Source organism: Rhododendron vialii, chromosome 8a (assembly GCF_030253575.1).
Source record: "Rhododendron vialii isolate Sample 1 chromosome 8a, ASM3025357v1".
In the NCBI taxonomy this organism is placed as follows: Eukaryota; Viridiplantae; Streptophyta; class Magnoliopsida; order Ericales; family Ericaceae; genus Rhododendron; species Rhododendron vialii.
This window is the reverse complement of record NC_080564.1, coordinates 5189161-5206579: the sequence shown is the minus strand read 5'-3', so window position 1 is coordinate 5206579 and position 17419 is coordinate 5189161. Positions and strand designations below refer to the sequence as shown.

Genomic DNA, 17419 nt, shown 5'->3' with positions numbered 1-17419 from the left:
TCGTATGTTCACATTCTAAGGAGGCCAAACATTCCAAACCTTGAGACCACCTGACGATTTGTCCGTTTGTTAAATTCAGAACTCCGAAATCAATTGAGACGCGCACAATTTAGCCTGAATATCCGGTTATAAAGAAAAGAACATAGTCCATGTAAGCCGTATATACAATGATGATAGCAAAACCAGGTTGTTAGTTGTTGATCTGGTCCTGTCATATATGATCTGGTCTAACCCCCCATTTGTGATGCTTTTATTTAACAGCACGCTACGAACATGTTTTCAGCATTACTCTTTCTGCTTTATTTCCTTTTAGTCTTTTACTACAATGGCCCACGTTTTTTTCCCACTTAATAGATGTCCGTGGTGGTAATGAGCTCAAGTTTGTGCGGCATGTCCATCCAAGAGAGTCTGTTTTGTGTCCATACTTAACCACTAGTTCAACCCTCCTTCCCGAGCGTAATAGATGGGTCCGATTCCTGCGTCTTAGCTCCAGGCAGCTTTTGATTTGTTTTGTTTGTTTGTTTTTTTTTTTTTGTATTTCATTTTTTGTTTTCTCTGTAGTTTCAGACCAGTAGTATCCCCTTTTGTTGTAATGCTTTCTTATATATATTATCTGCATTTTCTAGTTAGTAAAAAAAAATTGATATTTGAGCGTCGATTGTATGCATCCAAATACTGTAAACAATTTGTACTCTAGCATCTCTCTCTAGAGAGATCTATGTGAGACCTTAATTAGTTACATATTTTTTCAAAATGCTCTACGTTTCTGCTCCTAATCCTCACTCTTGCGATATTTAATGGATGTGTTTCAAAGACGCTTTTATGTTCGCGCTTTCGCTCATGCACACACAAATACGCGAATATGTGACTTAGGATAGCGTCCCTAGGGCACCTAATTAACTTTTCCTCTCCTGAGTTGGAGGAGTTATTTTATTTTATTTTTGTGATCATTGGGTTGGAGGAGTTTAATCAAAAACTATATAGCCTCCCTTCAAAAATAAAAATAAAAATAAAAATATCTATAGCCCATGTTGCAGTAAACATGACGACGGGCCCACGTTCATCACTGGAAAAGGTGGATCTGATCCCCTGCATCATACGCAACTCACCATTATTTCCATTTCAAGACACGCCATTGTCCAAAGCTCGTTCCAGAGAACGACTCCCCTCAGTCAGAGTCAGTCTCCCCAATTCTTCCACTCGAAACTGCGGTAGAGAGAGAGAGAGAGAGAGAGAGAGAGAGAGACAGACAGACAGACAGACAGAGGGAGAGCGACCGATTGTGAAGTTTTTTCTGTAATTCACTGGCTTGCAATTACTCTAAGCTTGAAGGTGAAGAATTGGAGTTTCTGGAGTAAATTTTGGTGAAAAGCGGGATTATCGCTGAGCTTAACTTACTCAGTTGAGCCCCAACATTGGGGTAATTCTGCCTCGGAATCAGCTCGAAATGATTGAGCATCGTTAAGTGAGGTTGGAAACTAGATGAAACGAAGGGTTAATCCGTTGAAGTCGCATCACCAATGGAAGAGAAGGCTATTATTAATCGTGCTGTTCTTGGGGTTTTGCTGGGCGAGTGTGGTTTTACTGGAGTCGCAGTCCAGTCGAATCAGGACGTTGGGTCTGTTTTCTCCTCCTTATGTTCAGAAGCCGAAAATCGCGTTCCTGTTTATCGCGAGGAATCGGCTTCCGCTGGATATGGTTTGGGATGCTTTCTTTCAGGTAATCTTTTCATGTCAGGAGCTTTATACGTATTTGGTATTATTCATTACTGTACGGATGATCACTTCATTTACAGTGTATGTTGACAATTTGTTTGAGCTGCAATTTAGGCTAGGGCTGCATATGAACCGAGATGCTTGTGGCTCGGCTCGTTAAGTAATTGAGCCAAGCTCGAGGTTGAGTTTAAGGCTCGTTAAATAAACGAGCCGAACTCAACACTCAAAAGCTCGGCTCGGCTCGTTTTGTAGGCTCAACTCATTTAAAGAGGCTTGTTAAGTAAATCAGACAGGCTCGGCTTGTGAAGGGCTCGGCTCATATATAAACAAGCCAAGCTCGAGCTTGAGTTTTACGCTCATTTAATAAGCCAGCAGAGCTTGAACACTATAAAGCTCAGCCCGGCTAATTTGCACCCCTAAATTTAGCATAGGACGGCTTGTTATAATGCTAGGAAAATGCTAATCTCAGCCCTTAGTGCGGTGGATAATGTGCAAAAGTTGTATCGGTGGATAATGTGCGAAGGTTGTATCGATATCCGGAAAAAATTGTTTTAATATACGGGAATGCCTATTGATATCGATATGTTTGACATTATATGCATATTATCTACCATCCAGTGGGCGGTTAGCAGTACCTGGCCGCCACGCAAATATCTCTCTTACTCAAAGGCCTTCGCCTAACGTAGAGGAATCTTTTCCTCGCTTGAAGTCGTTTATCGGGTGGTAGGCTGGTCCTCCTCTCATTTAGGACTCTCGTTGAGTGGTAGGGGAGTCTTTCCTTAGTTGAGCTAGTTGTCCGATTTGTATGTTATTGATTCTGTGTTGGTAAGGTTGTGAGTTTCTGGTTAGATGTGATTTACGTACTTTCAAATCTTATCCATTTCGAAAGATGATTGATTTGGTTTCTGGATTGGTGCATTGTAGATGATGTTACTTTTGCCTATCAAAAAAAAAAAAAAAGTATTAGTGGAATACGGTTATCTGGTGGGGTCTCGTTATTGAGATGTTGTAATGATATAAACTAGCTACATGCTGAATTTAATCTTCGCTATGTTCAGCAGATCTAGAATTGCTTTTTGTTTGTTAAATTGTAGACTCCTATTACACTGGCACAAAAAGTGCTTCACATCATGACTGCCTTCAGTGCCTTGTGTGAGCTGCTGTTAAGTAGATGGGCAGATTAGTCATTTTTGTTGCAGAGAATGGGAAGGATGGTGATTGATGTTGTCCTATATATATACATAGTATGGCAATCAAAATCATTTTTTTTTTCAGTATGTGTCTTCGTTCATTCACATTGTATATGCAAGTGAAATGTTTTCCATTTTCCATATCATGGGGGCAAGGTATGGTAATTCTTATGGTTCACGAGTGTTACCTATTTATTTTTGTTTAACAAGCACTTTTTGCGGGTTTGTAGGGAGATAAAGAGAACAAATTTTCAATCTTCGTTCACTCTAGGCCTGGGTTCCTCTTCAACAGGGCAACAACAAGATCAACTTATTTCCTAAATCGTCAAGTTAATGACAGCATACAGGTTTGTGTACTGGACATCTATTATTGGAGTGGAGAGTTGACAGTTATCTTCTTCACGTTTGAGGTCTCCTTAAGAGAAGAATGTAAAGCTCCTGCAGTTTCAAGATATTAGATATATTCACGTGGATGCTTTCAAATAGTTAACATCGGAAAAAAATCCATCTACTGTTGGAAGCCGAAAGGCTGTAATGTGAAGGAAGACGACCTTGATCGTTCAGTTGTATAGGCAGTCAAATATTGTCTCAGCCCTCAACTATCAAGTGTTCTTAGAAAATAATTTAAGAAATGTTGCTTCCCTTCTATTACAGAGGCATACCTATAGTTACTGAGTGTTTTTCTTTCCAGGTAGATTGGGGAGAGGCGAGCATGATTAGGGCAGAGCGTATTTTACTGAAGCACGCATTTGCGGATCCTTTTAATGTTCGATTTCTTTTTCTTTCAGACAGGTGCGCTTTAATCTCCTTAAAGCTGTTGGGAATTATGATATATTGTTCTCTACAAATGTTCTAAACATACTTTCATTGTGCATAAAGATGAAGCCACAGGGGGAAAAAATTAAAGAAAGAAGACAAAGTCAAATAGAAATGTTTTATACTTTTATTGTATGTGTAGTAAAGTGGTATCAAGTATTTGTTGTGCCTCACTATATTGTCTGGTAGAAGTTATTCTTTTGGTGCTCTTTTTATCTAGTCTTATTTTGGCTACTTAAACTTGTTTCAGCTGCATACCGTTGTACAACTTCAGCTACACATATGACTATATTATGTCTGCACCAACTAGTTTTGTGGACAGGTCAGTACTGCATTTCTTGATCTCCCCATTGCTGATACAATAAGCACTCAGTGTTTTCATGCTAGATAAAGATCGGTATTATAGCTCTTTTGAGTTTGAAAGTGCAAGACTTTGAGTCCAAAGTTTTTATCCTTTCTCTCTAATTTTGATGTTGGAGCAGTTTTTCTGACACAAAAGAGGGCCGCTACAATCCAAAAATGCATCCTGTGATTCCTCTTCATAACTGGAGGAAAGGATCCCAGGTAAGAGTTAAATTTTGGTTTTGCTACTTCTTGTAGGCCAATAGAAAACCAAGAAATGTTATCTATAGTTCAATGTTTAACAAATTCTAGCGGTCTATTCATCTTCTTGCAGTGGGTTGTTCTCACAAGAAAACATGCAGAGATTACAATGAAAGATGACACAGTATATCCTATGTTTCAATGGCATTGCAAGGCAAGTTGAATGCAATCAACGTCGTAGAAGGGTTTTATCACTTCAAAATTATAGTTCTCTTGTTGCACTGTGCATGCATTCTATACTGATTCTGGAAGTAGAAACTTTTGTTTAATTGAATATATCAGCATCAGAACCATATTTTCCTTAGGACTCCATCCCACCCACCTGGAAGGACGTTCTTACTTCTCAACCTACTACACAGTGATTGAAGATTCAGTTTGAAACTTGATATCAACATCCTTACTATTCTCGTAGGAACAAGTATGCTCAGTTGCAGTATGTTAGTTTCCTAAATCTCTGGGTCCTGATCCATCTATTGCTGTCTGATCCTACTTCTTTATAGTCTAGGATGAATAAGAATAACTTCATGTCATAACAGAGTTATAGAAATTGTTTGTTTGTTGAGGACTTATTTTTTGCTGCTTAGCTTGCTGACCTATTTTTAATGATTATACAGAGGAGGCCGCTACCTGAGTTTTGGCGACAGCATCCCATGGTTTGTTTCCTGTTTTCCTTTTCCATTTTCCTAGTGTCTAGTGACATATATTGGCAGTATGACGCCTTCAAAACTGAAACCACAGTGGAGTATTGTAAATGGAATGTATCTTGGTGTATCATATTGTAATCAAATCGTAGCTATTTATTATTGATTGTTATTGATACCATGATAACAGACATACGTGAGAGACACAGAGAGAGGAGAAACTGGTATGTATTATTGATCGTTAGAAGATTACAAGGCTGGGTATATATAACCCTAAAAATGATACACAAATGGTAAGGCTAATCAAGCCTAATCTATGCCCTAAATAGTATGATATGATTATGCCTAATCTTTGCTATAAATAGCTACGATTTGATTACAATATGATACACCAAGGTACATTCCATTTACAAGTATATGTGCAATGAAAGGTTTAAACATGTAAAGGCATCTTGGCTCTGCGTTTTTGTGGTGATTGGTTTATTATAGTATGGTCTTGAAGTGATAGCCAACATATCTAGACTAAACTGCAATTATACTTGGGCATGGTTTGATAGATGGAGTTTTGATTCTCAATTCTCAAAGGTTTGGGCTATGTGCAGCCTGCTGATGTATCGAAGGAGCATAATTGTATACCAGATGAACACTACGTTCAGACATTACTGGCGGTAAGTTGATCTTTCTTTCAACTCTGCTGACCCCTATTTTAGGGGGAAAATAAATGAATTGCTTGTGTTTCCCAAAACAGCAAAATCAATATAGTTTGTGGTAAATTGGACTTAGGACAAGAAAATCATACTGTTGAAAGATGTTTTTTCCTCTAGGACTATCTTTCACATCACAAACTTTCTTTGATAGTTGGACACAATTTTCTCCAAACCTGTGTAAAACTAAGTTTTGTGCGAGCTGCTAAGTTGTTTCTTAGTCTATATAATTTAATACTAGTTTGGCCCAAATTGTGACATGAAATTGCCAGATGACTCATTCTATGACCTGTATTTTGGGTGTTTCTACGCAATTACTTTCGGTACTTAGTAGTTTATCTGAGTTTTAATCCTTTTTATAGACAGACAATTAGGATATTATATCATCAGTTTTGGGGTTTGAAAAAGGTGATGTTTCAAAAAGGGGAACGTAACATTCCATATAAATCACTGGCTCAGTAACTTCTTGGTGATGAATAGCTTGATAAGCATAGTTGGCCCATTTCCTTATAGTTTAAGCTTTTGGAACAATTGGTAACTTAACATGGTATCATAGCTCGGCGGACCCTACCACGGTTTCAAACCTCCACGTGCAAGATGAGATTGCACTTGAGGGATGGTGTTTTGGTAGCTTGATAAATACATTGTTGGGCGCAACAGTTTGCTCCTTATGAGTTCCAGAGGTGACTCGTATGGGTACATAATCTAGAGGTGGACCCTACCACATAGGCCAAGGTTGTGCTTTGATATAATGTGTAAAGACCCACCCTTTGCAGGCCTAGTAACCTGTGAAAATGGCCTACCAACATTGCCCAAATGCTTTAGTAGTTACTTGATAACTTAACCTGTGAAAATTTTTCTTTGTATATAACTTAGCCTACGCATTTCCCACCAATGTGGGATTGCCTTAGTATGGGTGTTACAGGAGACTTAGGTTGTGCTTCAGGGAGGGAAGTAGTCATGCTGTTGAACCAAATTACCATTGCTTTTAATTCGAGTCTTTGGCCCTACCCTGGCCAATCCCTGATGTTGATTGACTTCATTTGTTTATGTTTAACTCATGTACCTGCCAATTGATATATATCAGAGCAAATTTCAGAGCGAAGTTGTCTGAAAGAAATGTTTAGGGTCTGTGTAGAATAGAAAGATCTTGAGATGTAAAGAAGCTAACCGCCACGAGATCTTTTGGTTTGGCATTTTCGCTCATTGTCAGTGCTGGGTATCTGGAGCTAGACATTTCAGAAATATCACTAGTTTGGGGAAAGTACGCTCCTGTTGTTTGACCAGAAAGTACATAGAGCCCTTTTGGTTTTACACTTTTACTAAACTGCAAATTGGAAAGTAACATATGTTTATAACTGAGAAATTTATCTTGGTCTTTCATGACCGGTAGGAGTAGAGAAAATTTGTTTATTCAAGCTCCATTTTAACAGTTGCCATTAGTTTTGCTGTTTTCCCATAATTGCTGTTTTGTCCACATCACAGGGGGGTATGTGTTACTTTTTATACCATGACAGGTTATATGTCTTCAGGCAGCTAGCTGGGGTAGAATGTATCATTAGCTTTAGTTTCAATGTTGTTTTCTAATCTTTGCTTCTAAATTTCAGCGAGAAGGACTTGAAGGCGAGATTACACGGAGGACGCTGACTCATACATCATGGGATCTTTCATCCGTCAAAGACCCTAAACGGCAGGGATGGCATCCCGTGACATATAAGTTAGCAGATGCTACTCCCACAGTGATCCAATCTATTAAGGTGTGTTGTCTTGTTTTTTTTTTTTTTTTTTTTTGGGGTTTTGATTATTTAGTGCAAGGAGGTTTGTCTTCCCTCAGCTGTTACCTTTTTGAGGAACTATACCTTCACAGCTCTTCAGTTTCTTATGTTTGTGTTTGAGGCTACATCTGTGCTTTGATAGAGTGGTTTTGCAAAAAGCTCAAGCTTGTGAGGAGATCATTTCTTAGTCCATACAAAATGCTACATTTGAAGAGGCCTCTTCTGGTAAACAAATATGTGATATGTCCCCTTCAAGATTCATGATTAAATGTGAACCGAGCTTAAAATTTACATAAACACCTCGCCTCAACCTGCAATGAGCTGATTAATCTCAGGTTCATTGATTTCATCTTCTTGACACGCTCGAGGGAGCCCCGATGCTCTCAAACCGCTCCCAAATAAACTAGAGATCAGAATGTTCATCACTCATGAAAAACCTCCGTTATCTTTGACAAGAGCTTTTTCATCCTTCCCTGCGTAACATTAGTGAATTTTAAGGTCTTTGGAAGACTAGAGATTTAGTTATAAAAAAAGAAGAAGAGAGGCTAAAGATAAGTTTCCTTTTATGGTAGATATGATGTCTATAATTTCAAATTTCAATTCGTGGTGTTCTAAATTTTGTTGTTTTTGTAGCCAACTTATTTGTTCAATTGAGGCTATAAAGATATTCGCTAGACATTTATGGTCTACTGGAGCAGTTTGGTTTCCAAGGGAGGGAATGCATTAGTTTCTTTGCTTAACCGCTTGTTCTAACCAAAGTCGCAAATTGAAAACTTGTTAATATAGCTTAATATCCATAACCTACATTCTAGTTAACGCTGGCTTGAGAAATAAGTTGCTGAAGTTGACAACCGCGAATGATTCGAAAGCTTATGTATCCGCATGTTTTGGTGACTTTGCAGGGTATAGATAATATCTATTATGAGACAGAATACCGAAGAGAATGGTGCACTAGCAAGGGGAAACCCTCTCCATGCTTCCTTTTTGCTAGGAAGTTCACTAGGCCAGCTGCTCTTCGGCTTCTTAACATGGTAAGTTTTTTACTTTCTTGTTTAGAAGGCAAATGGCACCTTGTGCAATTATTTGATGATAGTCTTAAATTGCATTATGCAGATTTCTGTTTTTTCCACCACAATTAATCTCAATTTTCTGATTCGCTGATTTTATGTGTTCTGTCTACAGTCTGTGTTGGGAGCTTCGCATAGAAGCGACAAGTAAATATCAAATTAATATCAACTATAACCGGGATAAGTGTTACCAAGCACGGAAAAGATTGTGTAATTTGTGATGCAAAAATAGAGGGACGGGAGCTGTAAAAAGGGTAGGGGAGAAGAAATTGAAACCCCTGTAAGCTGTATATACTCGTGCTGTTGTTCCTTGCTCTATGTTGAAAGATGCTGGGTCTTCCATAGATGATATACATTCTGTCTAGACCAGAATGTAACTAGAGGAGACTTCTGCAAAACTTAGAGTTTGCGTCACTTGAACATTTTGTATGTTCAAACACGGTTTGATATTATGGATAAAAAAAAACACCGGTTGATATTGAGCTTCGAACTATGCCCCATTGACTCTTCCCAAAAAGTATCAAGAACATTGTATGTATTTCTTTTGGGTAAAAGTATTATCAACGACGACGTATTTTTTGTATGTATGGTCAATAAGGAGGGTGATGATGTATAATCGCTGAGCTTTTCTTTTGTTTTTACTCTTATACACCCAGTTATTGTATTTCCCTCTCTCTCAAATGTAAGTATAAAAGGTACAAGGATTTCCTCCTTTTCCTTGCTAATGTGTATGTAATCTGCCAATTGATTGATTGTTGTGGCGTCAGCCAGCCACAAGTCTTGGTGTTTTCTGTATTTCGTTTATTCGTAGTGGCTGGATTTGGGTTTTGCATATTTACAGTACCCATTACATGTTAGTTTTCATTACGAAAACAGCCTTATTTCTAAATCGTTTCCTCGAGACTTGCAAAAAGAACTCTCGAGGAACGCACGAAGAAATGCGACAAGCTTCGTTGTGATTGAAAGAAATTTCTGACTCAAACTTGAAAATTAGTTGAACTTGAAAATCAATCAACCTATTGCTCCAGGAATTTAACATTTGTTTACTTGATTTCCTCACTGTTTGGAATGCTAACCTAGTTTTTAGTAGTACTATTGTTGTTTTATTTCTTGTTCAATGCAGAATGTCAATGAGTTCGGACCCATTCTAGAAACCTTCTTTGAAAATAAGCAACTTATTTCATATTTTTAAATTCAAAAATAATGTAAATGAAAAATAATTTTTTGACTTTTTTGCACCGTATAAAAAATCTTGATGAAATCTATCAAACAAGATTCATATTGATAAGAAAATTATTTGTATAAACATATTATTTTTGAGCTTGAAATTATTTTCTTAAAAAATAAGTACTTATTTATGGTTTTGAAACGGGGACTAATAGCTTAATGAAAATTATTACTGTACAGTTAGACATGTCGTCGATGTCTATGTGGATGTGGATGGTGCCCTCGTCGATGTGGATGTGGATGGTGCCCCCTGAGTTCGAACTCGAGACTTCCTACGTGATCATGAGGCCAGACTGCCAACGAGTATTGCTAGTATATTAAACAAGGACAACTTGTCAAAAAAAAAAAAACAAGGACAAGAATATAAAAATTAAACAAGGACAAGAATTTTAACGGAATTGAAATTATTAAAATTAAAACAAGGACAAGAATGTTATGGAATTGAGATAAGTGAACATTTGAAAAGTCATTTTCTTAATAAGATTATTTGCAACAGAGCCTGGTTGTCGGTTTACATTTTTGCATTTGGAATTTTGAGTATGGGGGAGTTGATTATTAGGAGTATAAAATGGAATCTATCAAAATGAATCAATTCTGGAGAATGTAGAAACAGAAAATCACCTCCGGGCGAGTTTTTCGAATCCTGGTTATAATAATCTCACTCGCAAAACCTTTTATGAAATCTTTTGATTCTATTCTGCATCTACACACTTTAATAAATTTTCATTGTGATCCAAAAATTCATAATCTACATTTCATTATTCAGAATCTTAAAAATAATTTGCTCACGAACTCCCGTATTAGACTATAGGTACGAGGTTTTTTGGGGGCAAAAATTACATTCCCGGAATGTGAAAACTGGAACTGGGCGAATATCTATTGCTTCTCATTCACTCAAAAAGGTGAAAATTCATACCAACACAAGCCGGATTAGTGTGCAGAAAGTCTAGGAACATAATCTCCTAGTATATCCAATAAAAGAAAATCTAGGAACATAATTTTAAAATAAAATTATGGAAATAACTGCATTTGGTGATGTACGTGGATCCATGCGCATCCAACGACTCTGGATACGATTGTGTTCGGAGTTATGTTTTAAAATTGTGTCTGTAACATTACTCGAAAGGATGGGGCCATTTCAGCCTAGGCCGGACATAATCAGGAAACATAAAAAGTTTACCCCACCGTTCTGTCTCATCGCTCTCAGTGAAATAATTTTTTTGAAATTCGAATCATTGATCGTTGAAATGAACGGTGAAATTGAGCGGAACAACGAAACAGAACGGCGGAATAGTGTTGCTGGTCCGGATATGCCCAAAGGATATATACAACACTCCCGCTCCAAGGAACATCTATCGTGCACCAACACGTCATCGTTTTGAAACGCTAATCCGCCGTGACAATCGTGACGTGAAGAAGAAACCAGAAGTCTTTCTTTCGGATCGGTTCTTCTCGTAAAGTAAACACATATGTAAACCAAAACCCCCTACAAGGAACGAATTGAAGTAAATCCCCAAATATACTCTCTCTCCTCTCTCTAGAATTCTACTCCTATATATCTGCGTAGGGCTACGACAATCCAGAACTGGAAGCCCCATGAATACGTCGCAGTTCATGGACAAACAGATCATGGATCTAACAAATTCCCAGCGGAGCGACAACGATATCATCGATCTGATGAACCCTCCTCAAGAAGACCTCATCGGGAACAAGGAAGAGATCGTGCCCAGCTATGATTTTCAGCCAATCCGCCAACCAATCATATCGTCCCAGCAGCAGCAGTCGAATCTTGATTCGAGTGGGGCTAGGGTTTGGAATTCAGCTGATTCCAAGACCAGTGGTACTGCTATTGCTGGCAGAGTAAGATCTCTCTCTCTCTCTCTCTCTCTCTCTCTCTCTCTCTCTCTCTCTCTCTCTCTCTCTCTCTCTCTACCTGTATGTATGTATGTGTATGAACTTTGTTGGGCAAGGGTTTTCCTCGGCTTTCATTGGGCCCCGCTAGTCGAGGATGGAATTGGTGCCCAGGACTAGTTGAGGTGCACACACTAAATGTGTGTAGTGTGTGAAAGGCCCACACATTTGTGAGTGTGAGTGGGTAAATGAATGTGTTATTGGGTGTGGTTCTAGTATTTTTGGACAACTTTTCTCCCTCAAGGAAAATTTAAATGATAAATACTCCTCATTTATTTACATTTATACGGAAGTGAATGAAATAACAAACGACTCGTTAGGTAGTTGATAAAAACATATGATGAACACACTGTAGTGTGTGAAGGGCCCACACATTTGTGAGTGTGATTGGGTAAATGAATGTGTAATTGGGTATGGTTCTACTATTTTTGGAGAACAAAAGTGCTACAACCACTCCCATTTACACACACACAAGTACAGAACTCATATTTGGGTGTGTAAATGGATGTGGTTGTAGCATTGCTTGCTCCTGAAATACTAATCTGTTAAAGAAAACTCGAAGTGAGGTAGTCTTGGAGAGCTTTGATATGCTCCTCTAGTTTCTCCACTCTTGCCCTCACCCCACTTGAACCTCACCCCATCTTCAAGTGGAGAGACTGGAGGAGCGTATCAAGGCTCTCCAAGACTACCTCACTAGTTTCGGGCAAACTTCCTTTTGGTATCCATGTGAGTTTGGTTTTAGAGAACCTCTCCCATTTGTAGAGCTCAAAAACTGACCAGGACGGAACATGGAAGGAGGGGAATTTCCACTAGTCCTTGTAAGCAAATATTTCTTTGATATGTCCCGCCTTGATCAATTTTAAGATTTTCTGAAAGCAAATCCACATGGGTACCAAAATCCACTAGTCCATGTGAAAGCAACACCCATACCATACCAGCCTTCCAAACCCTAAGAGAATATTTCATCCCCATTCCCTTGGTCCCTCATTCTAACCTTAATTGTGTGAAACGGGAGTGGACGGGTTTGGAAATGGGAGGATATAGAAGGATCCAAGGTTGGGAGCAGCAACAAAATCTCATCTAGCCCAGGAAAAGGTAGTGACCTGCAAAGGAAGGTTCATCTTCTGATGAGGCGACCCATTCCCTTTGACTTGCATTGATTCGGTCCAGTGCCTTTTTGGTCAATTGCGGGCCTTAAAGGCCTCACATGCCCTAGTGTTTAGCAACACATTTTTGCCAAATTTACATTTTTGCATAAGCATGATAAAGGATATCTGTCAAGAATTTCAAGCTTATTATGTTTTGAGATTATCGTATTTGTATTGAGTTGTTATTATACCTCATGAGTCTTGGGGTGAATGTAATTTCTTTTGGTTAGGCCGTTAGGGATGTTACTGTGGTAACCAAATGTAATTTTCCTTATGGCAGTACTCTCCAATGTTCAACCAAATTATGTTTACGGATGTCTGCTTTTGTCTATGTTTCTTTTCATTCTGTAACTAGTATGTGTGTGGTGCTTCTTGATCTATGCAGAATTATGGTTCTCTCGACTCCATTGAACCTGCAAATGTTATTTTAGAGAAGGATCGTAATGTTAATAATGTAGAAATAGTGTCCGCGATTGATCGAACCATGAAGAAACATGCTGATAGTATACTGCATGCATTGGAAGGTGTTAGTGCACGTTTATCTCAGCTGGAGAGCAGGACTCGCCACCTTGAGAATTCAATGGATGATTTGAAGATATCTTCTGGTACCAATCATGGAAGTACTGATGGTCAGCTGAGGCAGCTGGAAAATATTCTTCGAGAGGTATTTTTTCCTCTACAATGCACTAACTGTTTTGTAAAAGTTTCTGCTGGATTCAGTTCTAGGGGAATCTGATGCAGGAAGTGGATCTAATTTAACTGCAGCTGCAGTTTACTGTTACTCCGCTAAAATGTTGCTATCGAATTTCGTTTGCTGAATGATATGCACACTGCTTTTGAAAAATCAGGATGTGATGGCAGTCCCATCCTTCTTAACTTGATATGATCAATGTTCTAAATGGCGCTTGGCGGTAGTCGGGCGGAGACCCACCTCCAAGCACCAAGCCGCCTAGGCGGCGCCAAGCAATTCGGCGGATTTTTTTATTTTTTATTTTTTTTTAACAAACCATTATCCAATCAAACTATATTCCATGTATCCATAATGCAAATTCAAACTTCAAAGTACAAACCCAAATTAAATTAAGCAGTAGCAACCAGCAAATAAGTTGAATGAGACAATAAGTAGCAAGGCTTCGCTCACCTCCCTCGTATTATTTTTTTTTATATATATTTTTTTTAGGCCTCCAAAGACGCCGACGCCAAGGCCCGCCAAGGCCGCCGCCAAACATTGCCAAACCTCCCTGGGCGCCAAATCAAATGCCAAGGGCTATTGGCGTGGCGGTAGGGCACCTCCAAGTGCCTAGGCAGCCGCCATTTAGAACACTGGATATGACGCATGGCAATAGTAGCATAGTTTATCAACGTTGCAATCACATCATTTATGGCCGTCCATCGTGATGATATTCCTCTCTTTTAGGTCTCCATATACTTTAATTCAGTATGCGTCAACCAACACCTTTCGTAACTAGATAGATAGAAACAAAGAGAGACAAATGGTGCAATACCAAGCTGCCTGTGAAAGCAAGTCACCTCTCCTTGCTGAGATGCAGCCTTTTAAATACTAAATGTTGGAATTAGTATGACAAAGATGACGTAATAAAATAGGCCAGAAGTTCATTATTCCGGTAGGTTACACTATAGCCTAGAGTTGTTATTGTAAAGGTTTAGAATGATGATCTTACCGGATGAGTTTCTCAGTTTCTCTGATTACTAATCCCCTGAGTCCAAGTTCGCTGGATGCATAAATCCATTCCTTTTCATCCTATCTGGATTTTGGACCATACTTCATCTGGAGAAATATACAGCCATCTATTTCCTTGCTACCCTAACCTCTGTTTGTTATGGTCTTCCCTACCTTGTGCAACCGTCCATATGGTGATCAATTGAATAATGCACACTAAAGTTTTCAAGTACTTGTTTTGAAGGAAGCTTACATTGTTTTCTCTTCTTTTAAATTTGTTGGTATGGGTGGTTAAAATCAAGAGCACTATCATCGAAAATTATTGCCCCCCCCCCCCCCCCCCCCCCCCCCCCCCCCCACAATCATTTCAGCATGATTCTAGTCCAAACGTTGCCACGCAGGTTTGCTCTCATTCCCGGATAAATAGACTGAAGTTCAATTTCTTAACTTACCTGCCAAAAAAGGTTGCCACATTGTCTTCTTAAAATGCAGCAAATATGGAACCTCTAATGTTGTCTTTTTGATGTTGAGATTGCCCTGTGAATTGTGATAGTTGACCTCCCCGGATATTTTTATCCTGGTCCTTTGGTGAAGGATGGTCTGTACCACGTTAGGTCCCAGGCTGTAGTGTTAGACCATGATACTTCACCAGCTAAGCTGGCTAGTATCCCAGGGGGTATTGGTTTGGTGTAAGATTCATCTAGGATTGTGAAGTTTATCAAGTTGGAAATACCTTACCCTAGGAGAGGGGTGATGAGATGGGTGCGTCTTTGGTTTTAGTGGTCTCTCACATCAAGTTAAGTCAGTAAGGGCCCTTCCGTTGACAAGATTGCATATTAGTGTTAACATTCAGACAATCTCAGCCATAGGGATTCTTTGATTCCTTATGTTTGGTTTGTAGGAAAAGCCAAGTTGTTGTGCATATTGGTCTACTTTTTATACTGGTTCACTGGTCATCTTTTACACTTAAACCGTTGTGAAGTCCTGTAGACAGGCAAATCTACTGTGCAACCAGGGGGTCATCGTTCTGGATTTTTAACCCTACACTAGCACCCTTAAAACCTGCACTACTGCCCCTTTTGTCTTTTGCAAGTATCAAACAAACCACTCTTATACTGCCCAAAGTAACTGTAGCAGCCCCTTAATCTCCTTTCTCCTCTTGCTGGCCATGGTACAACTCTTTCTCAGCCTTTCAGTTTCCTCATGGAAGCTTGTTTCAAGGGTCTTATAATAGTTTTTTTCGATGGACATGATAAATTTTCTATGTTCTTACATGATTCTTGGTTGCTCAATTTTTGTTCAGAATCTACTGGTTGTAATTTCTTGTGAATGGTAGGGCTTTTGCTTCTAATTCTAGTGTTAGGACTTTTCATGAACCCATCTGTAAGACCTATGAAACATGGACTCTGAATGGCATTGTGCCTGATGGTGGAAATTCATTTTCAAGGCTATGATTAACAAGTGCTCCCATACTGAATTCTTGGATCCGCCACTACCTGCAGGTACAAGAAGGTGTGCAGGGTGTAAGGGATAAGCAAGATAGAGTAGAGGGTCAGCTTCACCTTCTGCAAGTGTCCAAGATAGAGCCCCAACCAGAAACCCCACATAACACTGCCCGACCAGATAATTTGCATCAGGCACCACCGCTGCCTCAGCAGTTTCACCAACCACTCCCACCAGTAATTATACAACCTCCTTCCACTCTCTCTCTACCCAATGCTCCTCCAACTGCTTCGCAACAGAATCTGGCCCCTCCTGTTCAGATTCAGCTTCAGCACCAGTACCCTCCTAATCAGATTAGCACCGTACCTCAGAGGGAGCCTTACTTCCCCCCTCCGCCTGGTCAAACACAAGAAGCCTCAAATCAGCAATACCAGCACCCCCCTCCTCCTCAGCAGTTGCCGCCTCCTCTTCCAGCACCACCACAACAACCATATCAGCCACCACCACCTCCCCCACAGTACAATCAACCGCCACCACCGCCACCTCAGCAGCACCCATCTCTCTCAGCAGTTAATCCTCCACAACCTCAACTTTCATTAGGGCACCATCTAGAAGAACCACCTTATGGTCCCCCACAGAACTACCCACCAAACCTCCACCAACCTCCTCCTCATCCACCCAGTGGGACCCAGCAGTATTATGGGGCTCCACCCAACATGTATGAGCCACCGTCTAGCAGACCCAATTCAGGATTTTCTAGTTCCTACGGGCCGGGCCCTTCATCCGGTTCCAATGAACCATATTCTTACAGTGGGTCCCCTTCTCAGTATGGTGGTGGCTCTGTGAAGCAACATTTGTCTTCTGCCTCAGCCCAAGGTGGTGGAAACGTTTACCCCCAGCTCCCCACCGCTCGTGTATTACCACAGGCATTGCCCACTGCTACTGGGGTGGGTGGTGGTGTTGGGTCCGGTTCTGGTGGATCGGGTAACAGGGTTCCTATTGATGACGTGGTTGACAAGTTATCGACAATGGGATTCACGAGAGACCAAGTGAGAGCTACGGTTAGGAGGTTGACGGAGAATGGACAGTCTGTTGATTTGAATGTGGTATTGGACAAGTTGATGAATGAGGGTGAAGGCCAGCCCCAGAGAGGCTGGTTTGGCCGTTAATTCTGTTTCTGATCTTGGTTGTGTACAGAAAGTCTTGGGTTCTTTGTTTTGGTTCAACTTTTGCTGTTGCTTGGGTATTTGGGTTGTGTATCCCTTAGAATTGCTTTGTTTAATTTCATTTATTTTGTTTCACACTATATTCGCGTGCCTGGTGGAACATTCATATATTTTTTGCCTCTGTATTTGTGGGTGCCTGTTTGTTTGAGGCATTAATAAGACTTTGAAGAAGGATATTATGAACACAATTCATGTGGGAGTAGAGTGGAAGACTTGTTTCCAATGGCTTGAAGCACCAAAAGTGAAGAAGCGACCATTGTTCTATATCGAAT

General features: G+C 39.9%; 2 protein-coding genes across 2 annotated transcripts; both read left to right on the top strand.

Annotated features, from left to right (window-relative positions):
* Positions 1 to 1237: 1237 nt before the first annotated feature.
* Positions 1238 to 8963, top strand: LOC131298850 (glycosyltransferase BC10). Its single transcript, XM_058324342.1, has 11 exons — positions 1238 to 1719; positions 3136 to 3252; positions 3597 to 3697; positions 3972 to 4043; positions 4204 to 4285; positions 4398 to 4478; positions 4939 to 4977; positions 5568 to 5633; positions 7277 to 7426; positions 8347 to 8475; positions 8627 to 8963. The coding sequence occupies exons 1-11, from the start codon at positions 1483 to 1485 to the stop codon at positions 8660 to 8662; spliced, it is 1110 nt and encodes a 369-aa protein (XP_058180325.1). The 5' UTR covers positions 1238 to 1482; the 3' UTR covers positions 8663 to 8963.
* A 2134-nt stretch (positions 8964 to 11097) lies between these two features.
* On the top strand, positions 11098 to 17335 carry LOC131298848 (uncharacterized). The gene is made up of 3 exons (XM_058324341.1): positions 11098 to 11598; positions 13183 to 13461; positions 15981 to 17335. Exons 1-3 carry the CDS (start codon positions 11335 to 11337, stop codon positions 17088 to 17090), a joined length of 1653 nt encoding a protein of 550 aa, XP_058180324.1. The 5' UTR covers positions 11098 to 11334; the 3' UTR covers positions 17091 to 17335.
* The last annotated feature ends 84 nt before the right edge of the window (positions 17336 to 17419 follow it).